Source organism: Alligator mississippiensis, chromosome 3, assembly GCF_030867095.1.
Source record: "Alligator mississippiensis isolate rAllMis1 chromosome 3, rAllMis1, whole genome shotgun sequence".
Taxonomy (NCBI): domain Eukaryota; kingdom Metazoa; phylum Chordata; order Crocodylia; family Alligatoridae; genus Alligator; species Alligator mississippiensis.
Genome location: NC_081826.1, coordinates 129,104,040 through 129,117,859, shown reverse-complemented (window position 1 = coordinate 129,117,859; position 13,820 = coordinate 129,104,040). Strand labels below are relative to the sequence as shown.

At 42.7% G+C, this 13,820-nt stretch overlaps 2 protein-coding genes across 3 annotated transcripts in view; one reads left to right on the top strand and one right to left on the bottom strand.

The window, feature by feature from the left end:
- Nucleotides 1-6,833, top strand: part of DTNBP1 (dystrobrevin binding protein 1) — a 115,397-nt gene extending 108,564 nt beyond the window's left edge. The window contains exons 8-10 of one of the 2 annotated variants that reach the window (XM_006270619.4): nt 1,556-1,711; nt 3,868-4,011; nt 5,962-6,833. In XM_006270619.4, the coding sequence (XP_006270681.1) occupies nt 1,556-1,711; nt 3,868-4,011; nt 5,962-6,212 (551 nt within the window). In that variant the 3' untranslated portion in view covers nt 6,213-6,833. The remainder of the gene's footprint in view (nt 1-1,555; nt 1,712-3,867; nt 4,012-5,961) is intronic. The other variant, XM_019498464.2, reaches the window with a different exon arrangement.
- Nucleotides 6,834-7,526: 693 nt separating this feature from the next.
- Nucleotides 7,527-13,820, bottom strand: part of JARID2 (jumonji and AT-rich interaction domain containing 2) — a 310,435-nt gene continuing 304,141 nt past the window's right edge. The window contains exons 16-18 of the mRNA XM_059724397.1: nt 13,522-13,705; nt 10,892-10,999; nt 7,527-9,458 (exon numbers count right to left, since the gene is read on the bottom strand). Coding sequence (XP_059580380.1) covers nt 9,282-9,458; nt 10,892-10,999; nt 13,522-13,705 — 469 coding nt within the window. The 3' untranslated portion in view covers nt 7,527-9,281. The remainder of the gene's footprint in view (nt 9,459-10,891; nt 11,000-13,521; nt 13,706-13,820) is intronic.

Genomic DNA, 13,820 nt, shown 5'->3' with positions numbered 1-13,820 from the left:
GGAGGACAGTGATTCTGTTCAGTGATTCAAATCACTGTCCCTATTCAATTCGGCCGAATCAGAATTGGAGATTCGGCTCAGCCGGGGAGGGGCAGGCACAGCTGAGTGGCTGCAGGTTCTCCCGCAACTCCTCCAGCTGTGCCTGCCTCTCCCTGGGTGGGGGGAGCTGCGGGAGAAGCCCCCATGGCTGCCCTGCTGGGGCCCATGCCCTGCTGGGGCCCATTCCCTGCTTGGCCCCAGCCTCCCAGCACTGAAAAAAAAATAAAAATAAAAGCCCTGCACTCACTGGCTGCAGCAGTGGAGATCAGGGTCTCTGAGGGCTTGTGGCAGAGCCCCCCTACACAGTGGGGTGCAGTGGGGATGCTCCCCCCCCCCCCCCGCCTGGCACCACCTGCATGGTGTGGTTGCGGTGTGGCTCAGCAAGGTGCTGCGTGATGTCTGGGAGCTGGGATGGCTCCAGCAGTCATCTGGAGCCCATCACTGCTCAGCCCATGGCCCCAGCTTCGAGACAGTGCCCTGCCGAGCCGCACTGCACCTGTGCCATGGGGCAGCTGCCACACGGGTGCCAGGTGGGGTTGATCATCACTGCCCTGCACTGCATAGGGGGGCTCTGCCATGAGCCCTCAGAGGCCCTGATCCACGCTGCTGCAGCTGGTGAGTGCGGGGCTTTTTAATTATTTATTTATTAAGTGCCAGGAGGCTGGGGCCAGGCAGGGCAATCATGGGGGCTTCTTCCATAGCTTCCCCCACCCGGGGAGAGGCAGGCACAGCTGGAGGAGCCACGGGAGAACCTGCAGCCGCTGATTTAGATCGGCTGTGCTTGCCTCTCCCCAACCAGTCTAAATCTCCGAATCTTTTCCCAATTGATTTGGAGGCTTCAGATTTGATTCAGACCTTTTAATGGGTCTCCCGTTTTGATTTGGATTCAGAGATTCGGCCCCCAAATTGGGCCGAATCTCGTCCAGATTGAATCGGCGACCGAAGCTTCGCACAGCCCTATTGGACGCAACTTAGCATGTGTAAGCCTCTGCCACTTTTTCTGTGAACCTGCAGAGACATGACCTGAAACAATTGAGATGCCAAATTCCCTAATACTCAAATCCTCGTTCAGATGCACAGACAAATAGATACTGCCCATTTGTCCATTCTGTAATCACTACTCCAACCTTATAATATTTTGCCCAATACTTGATTTGGGCAGTGGGGCAAGTCAGTTTACCTTCTGGATGTACAAAATGGTTTTCCTGAGGTTGATTAAGGCTCATGTTAGAAACTGAGTTTTTGAGTGTCCATCCTTCAAGCAGGTTATTTGTGCTTTTAATAAAAATACTTTAGGTTTGGATAGTATTATATTTTTTCGCTTCGAGAATTTTAATAAAAATGGGCTTCTGTCAGAATGTAGAATGGCGCTTATTCTTTGTGGCACAATCAGCTTGGAGATGCAAAATGGACTTGCATGAGTTATGATGAGAGCGTTTGTGATAGGAGCCATGTTAAAAGCAGATCTACTGATCTACCTAAATTTCTGAAGCATGTGATCTCTCTTGGTCTTCAGCTGAGCTAGATGCTGAGCATGCCCAGAAGGTTTTGGATATGGAGCATACCCAGCAGATGAAGCTAAGGGAGCGTCAGAAGTTCTTTGAAGAAGCCTTCCAGCAAGATATGGAGCAGTACCTTTCCACAGGATACCTGCAGATAGCAGAGAGACGAGGCAAGTTTTGGAACATCCTTCGCTTAAACTTTGAACATGTAGTTTAGAGGCCAGTGAGCAAGTGTTTTTTGGGGGGCTAGAACAGTAGTGGATTACAGCCCATTTAACTACTCCAGTACCTGTATTTTAGGTGTCCAGCCCCCAGAGTGAAAGGCCAGCATTAGATGCCTAGGCTTCCTCAACAGCGCATGGAGAGGGCTGCAATTCAGAGGTTCTTCTCTTAGGTGATATGCATGAACCACCATGCTGGGGAGTCAGACTCACTCCTGCTTTCTTTCCTTCTGCCCCCTGTCAATTTTGCATTTCTTTCTGCATGGTGGCATGACTTCCAACAGGAAGAATAGAGGGTGCCCCCACCTGATGGAAGCAGGAGCTGGGAAACCAAGGCTGGGGTTGTTCTGGGCATGTATACAAAGCTGAACTCCAGAAGCCTGCCAAACAGGCTTTGTACACATGCCCAGAACAACCCCAGCCTTGGTTTCCCAGATTCTGCCTAGTGAGTTTAAGTGACTTCCATGCTAGTGGCCAGTGAGCTGGTGGGGTGTGGATGGATCTGGCTATTGCTTTCCTTTTGCACTTGCTTTGGTGGGTTGGTACAACATTAGTAAAATGTATGGTAAGTAGACAGGAAGCCCTCACAGAGTGATACAGAAACAAAATCAGCATGTCTGCATGTGCATTTGATCTTGGATTTATAACTTAGCCACCAGGACTGATCAAGGAACAACTGTGAATTATTGCTGCATATAGTACTTTGCTGGGTCGCTGGTGTCAAACACAAGGATGCACTTTAATTGAAAAATCCAGTAGCAAAAAGAAAGGGTCGAGTTGCATCTCATTTTACATTTAAATGTCAACTACATTCAGGTGCTTCACCTACATGTCTTCACTGTTGCTTCAGCCTCATGCTTTGCAGTGTAATCTTTACTGTGAAGTTAAATGTAAATAAAACCAGGTGAAATCTGTTAGTAACTAATATTTGTTATTTATGATGTGCAGTTGTGGCAGAGAATGAAAATACATTTTTCAGAGTGGACAGCTGAAAGTATTTGCCTAGGTAACATATGCTGTTCACTATATTAAAGCAGTGGTTCTCAACTGCAGTGAAGTGAGATCCTTTGAAGGGCGATACGAGGTGTGAGGAGATAAGCAGATAAACAGACTTAGGCTTGTCCCTGCCTCGCCCTTGGACAAGGAAGCAAGCACTGTAATATAAAAAATAGTTTTTGAGATTGGGTGCCACTCAATTTACAAAAGTTATGGAGAGGGCGTCGAGTTCAAAAAGGGTGAGAACCACTCAATCGAAGGAGCAGGTGGGCCTTCAAGCACTGGGTGTCTTTATACTCTCAGAAATCAGGATTTTTCATTAAACATCGCTGGTATGAAATCCCCGTCCTTACCCAGGGACTTGGACACTAGTATCAGCTTTGCATGCTCGTACTTTCTTGGGATGAAAGAATTATTGTTGTTTTACCTACATACAACCTATGTATTGGTACTGACATGTAGCCCATTTCTCTACCTTTTTTCCCTGAGAGATTTATATTAAGGGTGCATGTGAGGAAATAGAGTTGTGAGACGAGAAGACAACAAAGTCTGGATAGTAATCTCCTTAGGGCAGTCTTGTCTCTTCACAGGCATTTCTGGACCTTCTCTTCCAGTAGGGGGGGGCGCTCATTCTTTTGGGAGCATCTGGATGCTACTGCATTGTAAATATTCCTGCTGTTTAAAATAAATATTTTAAATAAAATAGCTGTTTGAAAAAGCAGTGATCTCAGCCCCTTTTCACGACAAAAAGAGCAAGAGAGTAGTAATATTTTTTGCTTCTAGAGATTCTGAAACTTCCTCTTGAAGTTAATTGCTCTAGTGGTCCCCACCTTTGTACAGCACAGCTGGTATAATAAAATAACTTGTGTTGAGATGCCGTTAAGATATATCTTGTTGACTGAAGTTAGTTCTGGTAATTGATTAAAGACATAAGTGTTTCACTTCCTACCAGTATATGCAGTAGCGAGCATTATCTGTTTAATAGTTAATGGCATGGTATATTGCTGTAGTAATTTTGGAAGTCATGGCAAGTAATATCACTTCTTAAAAAAGCCAATTGCTTGCAACATATCAGAGTTAACAGGTCATTGAATTATTTTTTGCCACAGAACCAATAGGCAGTATGTCTTCCATGGAAGTGAATGTGGACATGCTGGAACAGATGGATCTCATGGACATGTCTGACCAAGAAGCACTAGATGTCTTCTTGAACTCAGGAGGAGAAGACAATAGTATGCTTTCGCCAGTGTTGGGTATGAAATGAACCACCATGGCACACCTTGCAAATCTGTGCATTGTAGTTGCATAAATGAGATACAAGGATCTCCCTATTTTCTAATGTATGCTCTCTATACTGTGTATAGATTCGTAGTTAATCTGTGTTCAGATGGCTAGTATTTCCACCAAGTTCCCAGGCACAAGACGCAAAGGGAATATCTACACGTGCATTAATGGACTTTAGTTAATGCACCTTATTTAGTATATTTGGGAACTTATACATATACATTTTTGTGCTCTGGTGTGCTGGAGCTGATGCTCTCTGCACTGTATCGCATGCAGTTGTATATGCGGCAAAATGTGTGTCAGCATGCAGCAAATGGCAATGGTGTGCTTTTGAACTAAAATACCTTTGTTTTTTAGTTCAAGTGTGCCACCACCATTTTCTGCATGCTGATGTGCATTTCACTGTCTATACAATTGTATGCGACACAGCGCCAGGCACTTTTTGCACCACAGGGCTGAGCACTTTTAATGTGTGTACAAATACCCTCCATTGCGAGGTACTAGGAAAATGCGCATTAGCCTATTTTGAGGCACATTAACTAAAGATCAGAGTTTTTAGTGATGCTTTAACACATATTAAAATATACTAATGCACATTAAAGCACATGTGTAGGCCTGCCCAAAGAACTCACACGAAGTAGCTTCAAAGTGGATTTTAACTGTGGTAGTTAAGATTTGTATTTAAGTCCAATATTCTTTCCATAACTTGTCTTTAATTTGGCATTTTGAAACAAGTCATAACTACTTGCCGTATAAGAGCTCCTCAGAGTTTGTCACTGTGGCAAAGCCTGCAGAGAGACTTTTGGAAATCTTATGGTTGGAAATAGTTTGGCCTGGAAACACAGTATTAAGTGATTGCTTTATTATTCTTGACTCTTGTTACTGATGGATGGGGCTGACAGTTGTTTGTGTCCGCCTTGAAATGATTTACAACTGCTTTACATTACTTGCCATTCCATCCCATTTATGCCCATTTCACTGAAGAAATGAAACTCTGTAAGTTGATCCATGTTGGTCTAAGTCTTTTAGAGGTAGTAGGGTTAGCATCTTTTCTAAGAAGCTACTCTAATGCCATTCCTTACACTTTACATCAAAGTCTAGTGTTCCTTGCTTGGTGAGAACACCATTTAGCATACAATTTCTTAATATTTTAGAATAATGTTCTAATATATTGAGCAGTCCTGGAATCTCTTATTGAGCAAGTCTCATTCTGGCATATCCTAGTTACTGTTGGATTGATAATCCAAGTTTTGTAATCAAGAAACCCTAACAGATTTTGACAAGCTGTAGCCTGATGAATGGTCTGACTGTTAGTAGGAATCTAGTAACAGCAGGTTACCTGAACCAGTTGGTTAATGTGAATTAACTTCCCTGTACTCCGCCCCCCTCGATAGACTGAACTTTAGTTGGATTAAAAATAATTGGTGGATAAATGCCTGTAGCACATGCTCAAGTCAGAATAGGTTTTACCACGTTAAACAGCCAGGCAAGTGTCAGAATATCATGGGAAGAATCAAAAGGGTCATGGCCAGGAGGCAGAGTAAAGATCACCTGCGTCTCTTGCTTAGTCTCACTATTTGGTGTCGACTAGAGGGAGGGAGCCAGAGGACATGAATGAGCTAGGAGCCAAACTACTTCAGGCCTTATAGACCAAAAACAGCACCTTGAATTGACAACAAGTGGAGGTACACAGACCAGTTGTGTAAAACGGTAAGTAGTGTTCCACAGCAGAGCCAAAGCTCTTGGCTTCTTAGTCAGACTAAATACATTCAGGCCACCCATTAACCACTGCAATTTAATGCTACCCTGCTGATGTATTTTAACATAACAGCAGCATAAAACAGGAATAGATCTAATCAGATTCTGGCTCAGTAGATTAATTAATGTTGTCTTTTCTGTTCTTTTCTTTCTATTTAAAGGGCCTGACTCAGATACCTACCCAACTGAAATAAGTCTTCCGGTTCCAAGCCAGTCTGAATTAAGGCAAAAATGGTCTTCATTATCATCAACCTGCACCGACTCTGCCAGCCAAGATGCAAGTGAAGGAGAGTCTCCTGTTATCCAGTCTGATGAAGAGGAAATTCAAGTGGACACAGCCCTTGCTGCTGTAAATACTGAGAGAAAGAGCACTTCAGATGGTAGTGATGAAAGTGACTCTCAGACTGTCTGAATCCATATACTGTGTCCTCTAAGAATATTTGACTGATGGATGGATGGATGAATGAAGAGCTTGCCTGTGTAGCACTTTCCTATCTAATCATGAAAGCCAGATCTTTTTACTAATAATACAAAATTTCTACTAGTTTCCCTGTCGAGTAGAATTTGGTTATTAAAAAGTTACTTAACTCACATTTTTAACAGTAGGATCTTGGGGTGTTGGAGCAGGTAAAGCTTTGTATATACTGTGTATAGAATCAAAGGGCAGACTTAAGTTAAGCAATTCAAAGATTACTGGTCAACATACCTTTAGTTCTTTAACGCTGATGTACAACACTGAAACCAAGTTGTTCCTTAAAGTCTGCATGTTTCCTCTGCTGCAACTGAAAACTTGAGCAGCATGCCAGTTTTCCTTTTGGTTTCAAACCCTCACCCTTCTGCAGTGATTCAACAGTGGCAGTATCTAACTCTCCCACAGGACTTTAGCTACACTAGGTGATGATAAAATGAAATCAATAGGCACTTGTCAAGGGATGGGAGTTGCACATTGAAATTTCACCCTCCTGTTGGAGCAACCATCTCAGTACTTGTATAAACTTGCTCCCTTCCTGAAATAAAAGTATTACTACCCCAACCTCGTCTTCCTGCTTACACCAGTCCATTTTCTGCAGGACAAGTTTGAAACGAGTCATTTGGAGACATTTGTTTAGTGATCAAAGGTGGTGGTCACTGATTTTGGGGGGGCGGGCAAGGCTTATTCTGTATACCATCAGTTTGAGCGGTGTGCTACCTGGAAAAATGACTGCCATGAAATCCTTCTAAAACTCTGAGGTGTTTGCTATGTGCCTCTGCTTCCCTCCTATCCTTGACAGTAGTTCCCTCCTTGTAAGATCTGAAGAGGTATGACACCTCTCTCTTGTCCAACCTCACTCTGGCTACTTCAAAAGAGTAGCTTTGCCTTTAGGAAGATCCTGGTTTCTGCTCTTCCTGCACTGAGGGGGATAGTATAATCAGAAGCAGTTTAGGTAAAGGGTGAGGAACAAGAGAAGCTCCTTTCGGAAGACCCCCACCCCTCCTTTGCTGGCAAAGCTACTGGAGTAGAATGAGGAAGTCCCTGAAACTCGCCAGCCTGGGATGGACCACTTTCCTGTAGATTCAGCTTTCTCTTGCTGTTTGGCAGATAGTTTCCAACTTAAGTCAGGACACAAACAGTCTAGATGATAATTGGCCAACTGGCAACTTACTAGCGAGTTGGAGATCAAATTAAACGCTTTCTTTCAGATATGCGGATCCCTTCATTCACTAACTTCCCAGAAGACACACAATGTCCAAAAAAGTTTTCTTTTTTTTATTAAACCTCGTAGTACAAACCTGGAAAGTAAACAAAAGGAAAAAAAACCTGGCAATAAACAACATGAAGTCTTTCCTTACAAGGAAAGAGAGCAGAGCAGCGCTAATAAATTAAATGTCAAACTGTAAGCCATAGTCAGAAGTTTACTGTCAAGAGGGAAAAGTACACAGCAAGGCCATAAAAACCAGACAACCACATTTGAAAACACTTGACTCTGTTTATGTTATTGTTAAATATTCCAAAACAGTTCAGTCTTCTGCAACAACAACCAACAAATTGTATTATAGGACTTTCCTGACAGTCACCACTGGCAAGCTCAGTGCAATATGGGTAGCTACGGTATTGTTGAATTCAATTATGAAACAAAACAGTTTGTGAAAACATTTTCCCTTTTTTATTCCACACATACTGTACACAACCAGAAAAGGGCAACAGCTACTCCATTATTATTTTTTGTTGTTGTTCAGTGATGTAAGCAGCACTTATAAATGTTACAAGAAAAACCCTGTAAGCATCCAATCCAACCGATGAAGAAAGTGAAACGTAAGGCTTTTCTTCATCTTGTCTCCGCATCACCCCTCCCCCCACCCCAAGAAAAGGCTCAAGTATTTAAAAAAATTTACAGGTATATGTACAAAAGGTGTGATTTGTTTGTTTTTTTTTGTGGGGTTTTTTTTTTTTGTTACAACATGAAGAGAAAAAAATAGACAAGATGAAAGCAAATGCATTTTCACATTCAAAAGAAATAGGCAGACCTGCTAGTGGCTCTAAATGTGATCATATAATGAAACAAATTCAAAACAAAAATTAATGCTCGACTGTGTAAAGGGTGTGAAAAACAGCAGTGGAATGGAAATGGAATGTTAGAAAGATTGCACGTCTATGACAAAGAAGCACTTATGGCTTCAATCACTTTATTTTTCTTTTCTTTTTAAGGATGCTATTGAAGGGTTTTTGATAAAGTAGCCAACAGCACCAAAAAATAACAGAATGGATTTCCTAATGAAATCAGGCACAGTTTTCCCCTCACGTGACTCCTCAAGGCAGGCAGTCTTCTTTTCCTCCTTTTTTTTATTTTTTTTTTCCCCCTCGAACAGATGCATAGTGATGTGCTGGTAAAAGAGAACATACTTACTCCAAATCTCCTCATTTTGCCTACGGTTAGGAACCAAAGTCCATCTTCAGCTGCCATAACCTCCCAAAGAAAGAGCGTATTCTCCAATTTAAAAAATTACAAAACTCATCTTGCCGTGACAGAATAAAAGACAGCCAAAGTAAAGCAATCTCTTTCAAGTTTTGTCTCCTATCCCTTTTCGCTCTAGAAAAAATCTGCTCACATGACTGGAGAACAAATTATAAAACACATCAAACTTTAACCTATTCAAAAATGGGTTGAAAGCCTTTTTTCACAGTTACCAAAAAAAAAAAAGGCTTTTTTTCAGCCATAGGGACAATACAAATTAATTTTTTATCAGCCCCTCGCCGGTTTTAAAACAGTGAACATACGGCAGTTTAAAAAAATCTGACTGCTGTATCTAACTATCCTAAGTACAAAAAAAATTCAACAGTTTAATGCTAAAACAAAATTAGTTCTCTAAAACCAGAAGAAAATCTTCTTTAGAGCTAGTGCAAAGACAGCTTGTATTCTACAGCAAGTACTCCAAACTATGGTATAATAATTACAAAAAATATATATAAATCGACAAAATGAGAGTGTTGGCATCTTCAGGATTAACTTGAAGCACTTTTGGATGAACTGGAGGATGAAAGCCTAGATGATGGCACGTCGACTGTCGCTCTCTTCCGAGGCCCTCTTTTTGGTGTAGGCTTGCTGATACAGTTCTCAATGCTGCCATTTTTACCAGATACTTTTCCACAGATTTGATTGACTAGACTGATGATTTGTTCCTGTTTGAGAAGGAGGAAAAACAAACCAATTAACAGTTTTGTTTCTCTTTTTCCAGCTACAGATGATTGCAGAACCCCCCTTCCAAACCCAGCCATCTCCATAGCGAGAGCTCATGAATGCCACACCATGTTTGATCCAAGAGAAAGACCTGCCACCAGGGCTGCAGTTAGTTTGATTTTGAGATATAAAAATGTTTCACCACTTTTGCCATTAAGTTAACCCTTAGTAGACAGCACTGAGATACTAAAGGAGAGTTCTTTGCCCTCCTCGTAATAGCAGCTGCCTCACTGTTTTAGTGTCCAGCTAAGGCAAGTCATTAGCATCCACTATCCTGTTGAAAGGAGTAACATTAAAATGTTGATACATGGCCCTGTGAAAGCATCTCTGCAACAAAACTATGAATGGCTGGAGAAATGACTTGGGCTCAAAAGTTCAGCAGAGCTTCATGAGGCTCCCTCTTCCTCATGAAACTGCCATACAGTCGCAATGTCTGCCTGAGAGATGCTGAGAGATTCAGCAGTACCCAATATGGGTCCAGGGGGCTTAACAGAACAATGTAACTGCACAATCTGCTCCCCAAGCCCTTGTAACCTGTTGGGCTTTTTAGTGACGTATTTATTAGAGCTGAAAGAAAAGAGCTTCAAACTGCAGCAAGGACTGAAGACTGAACACCCAAAAATGGATCTGCAGGTCCCCTCCCCCTGTCCAAAAGTCATCTTTGCTACCTGCAACTCGTGGAAACAATAAATGGCTTCTTCTTGATGTATCTGTCAAGTACAGCTGGCAGCCCCCTCTCTATCAGTCTCTCTACTCTCTTGCCTTCAGTGCTAAGTCTTTGCTTCCCCAGAACAGAAGCCAACTGGAGATGCCAGGTGCTACCATGTAGTGAGTGCGCTACTGTGAGTAGTATACAGTGCTAGTATGAGTGATTACTACTAACAGGTGCTGCTATGTAGGATCGTAACAAGGAATCCAGGACCACTCCTAAACTTGCACCTCTGAGCCTCTGCTTTCTCCATTTCTAACCTGGCTCACGTTACTACAGTGACTCTATCCACCTGTACACTATGGACGCCCTGCTCAAGTTCTGACTGGACACACAGCATGTAAGAATTTACTTTCACTTAGTCTTTGAGCTGAGGTTGCTATAAGTTGACTACTGAATATATTGCTTCAGCATTTAAAAGGGTCCTAAACCAATTAATATCTCCTAGTTCTAATCTTTGTGAAGAAATATTTTCAATCTCTGTTTATGGTACTTTGATAACCAGCAAAAAAGCACATTGTTCTTGTGCCAGAAAATGAATACAAGATCTATTGGAGCCTCTGTCACAAGAGACAGGAACAGGGTAAGAAAGACTAGGCTCAGATATTCAACTCTGGAAGCCAGTGCCATCACCAACCTGAAGACAACCAGCTATATGGTACAGACCTCGTCATAACGATACATCATTTTCAGTCCCCGACAAGACTTCTGTTTTTCCACATGCCGCAGGGCACACTCCAGGCAGAAGACGACGTTTTCATTCTCCTGAACCACCTAATAGAAACACAGAGGGAAAACAATTAGATCCAAAACCAAGTCAGATCCAACACACTGTATGGTGTGTAAGTGCAGATTTGGGGAGGGCTTGGCCCAGCACACAGCATTTCTTTTGCTGACTGCCTCTGATTCAAGGGGGCAGAGAGAATAAGTATAAAGAAGAAATCTGTTCACCCAGGGAGAGGCTACAAAAAGAAAACCAAGAATACCTAAGGTAGCAAGTTCCTCCCTGCTCTTTAGAATCAAAGGGGGAGAAGGCAAGTTGTTGCATGTCTGGAAAAGGTGAGAGATCAGAATTAATACACCGGGGGGGGGGGAAAGAAACATGATTTCTCCTGTCCTCTTCACCCAGCATTTCTATGATGAACTATTTAATCTTAAGCATCAGTAAATACCAATGCTGCAAGGATAAATGAACGTAATAACTCTCCCTAGCTGAAGCAAAAGGCTGCAGTGACTTTTCTACACCCCGTCTCAAGAGAAAATGCTCCCGAGTGCTCCTGCTGTCTTCCTTAAACTTCCCCCTCAGTCCATATCCTACTTGCATTAAGGAAGTCCTGTACTGTAGCAAGTGTCCATGTTTATAATGAGGCACACAACAGGAGTCCTGGCCCCTCCAGCTGTTAACACTCCAGCCCTCTCCAACAAGAGCAGGCTATCAAGAAATCGTCCATAAATTGTAATGTTCTTAATTGAATTCAAGCTATTTAAAATTCTTAGCCATTTTCTGTAGATAAACCAGGGTTCGTTGTTGAATTCAAAAGTGCTTGTTCTTGCTTTTAAACTTGCTGCGCTCATGTGGAGGTGACAGATGAGCCTTCTGAGAAAAGGGATTGCGCTACAAGGTGTGTTGATTAAACCAGGTGATAGGTTGGATGCTGACAGCTCTAAGGACAACCCTTTTGTTACCACATTGCATACTCAACGCAGAGGATGACAAGCTGGACTCTGAAGGAAATGAAGCAGAGGACATTTTGGGGGTTTATACAGTTCTAACTTATATTACCAGTAACAGTGATGGTGAAACAGCAATAATCGTGAAGAACAAAACCAAGCTATGACACAGATACAGAATTGAAGCCCTTAAACATCAGTTTAGAGACAATCTGGAATGGGGCTAGAATTGGGAACTGCTTCCCAGGATTCCTTAAATCAGTACATTTCACTGATTCCGCATCACTTTTGCTCGGTTCAAAAATGGGGGAAAAATTCCTGACTGCTAGCCTTGCAAACTCTGAACCAACCTGGGTTCTGTCCTCCATCACTGACTTCAAGAATAATACACATCCTATAGGACAAACTCTTCCTTCAGTAAGCAATATAATAGTTTCTAAACAGGGTGGAAAGATTTAAATGAGTAGAGAATTCAGTCCTGCAACTAGCAAGATAACTTTTCTGTTGCTGATCCCTGAGCCACAGTTGGGTCTAGCTGTCAACTCCTTTGCTATGGTCTCTGCAAGTAACAAGAGAACAAACGCATTTTTCATTCAGTTGAGTTCCTGTGACCAAATTTGCACAGGAGAGTTTGCCTTGTAGGGCATGGACACACACAACACTGAGACTATTTTAGATGTGGTTTAAATTGCAAGTATCCAAATATACAAATCAAGAGAACAGCTTAAACTCAGACCATTTCAAACACAGACCTGAACTAATCCTCCATGAACTGGTTCAGTGGTACCTGTGGACACTGAGCTTTCCATAAAGCTTTCTGTAAAGCTTTCCAAAAAGTCTGGTCTTTCCTTTTAGATGGTGGTTTTTCATCACAGAAATTCAATTCATCATTAGTTCTGACTAACTTCATTTAAATGTGGCTTATTCAGAGATGAATGTTTATAACCGGAAATCCAGCCAAACAAAGATGGGTAGAAAGACATGAAACATTGATACACCTGCTGGGTGTCAGTCAGCAGTCTGACCCTCTGTGTGTTACATCCCAACTCCTGGATGTAAAGTGTGGCTTTGGTTCCTTTTCCTCTCCCCCCATAACCAAGTGTTTAGCCCTTGTAGTTGTGGAGAAAAATTTGGAAATGTGACCTGGGTTTGCCCGAAAAACCCACTGTCCCCAGCAGAGGTAGGCGCAGTTGAGTTGGCTGTTCTCTAGGCTAGCCTGAGTGCCAGCAGCAGTGAAGCCCTGACAAAGTAGGCTGCGCAAGCCTGCCTGGGATCCTGGGTATGCGTCTGAATTGCCAGCGTCTGAATTGCCAGCATGCATCAACTGGGGTGGAGAGCTCTTCAGTTTGTTCCTTTCCCCAAAACAAGGCAACATGTAGCCCTGACTGCAGGGAAGAGGAAGCTAAAATGAAGTTAACCTTCTATTCACCAGGGATCAGTCAGTGATAAACCTAAATTAAATCTGGTGGACTTTCAGGCCTGTGCTCTTTGTATTGCAACCTGTAGCTCTGCAGCAGTTGCGTGCTTTTGCCAAGTATTTATGGTCTAATAGGAAAGTCAGCTGAAGATGGAGTTGTGTTTGCAAGGACAGTGATGCCACAGGATGTGCTAAGGATTTTGCTTACCATTGACAGGTAACATAGATGCTGGCAAATCTGACACCTCCTCTCCGACGTCTCTAACTGCAACCACTTTCGAGGCTTTTTCTTTCCATCCATCCCCGAACTGCTGCTGTCGAGGCTCCCATAGCGGGCTGAAGAATGCAGACCTGCCTCATAAAGCTGCTGTCGCTGCCTCAGCTCCGTGTCCCTGCAAATATTTTACAAAATTAGAAAACTGGCATCTCCCCTGCAATGCCACAGAGCTGCACTCAGGTCCCTTTGAACCATGATCGCCATTGAAACCTTCACACGCAGCAGAACTT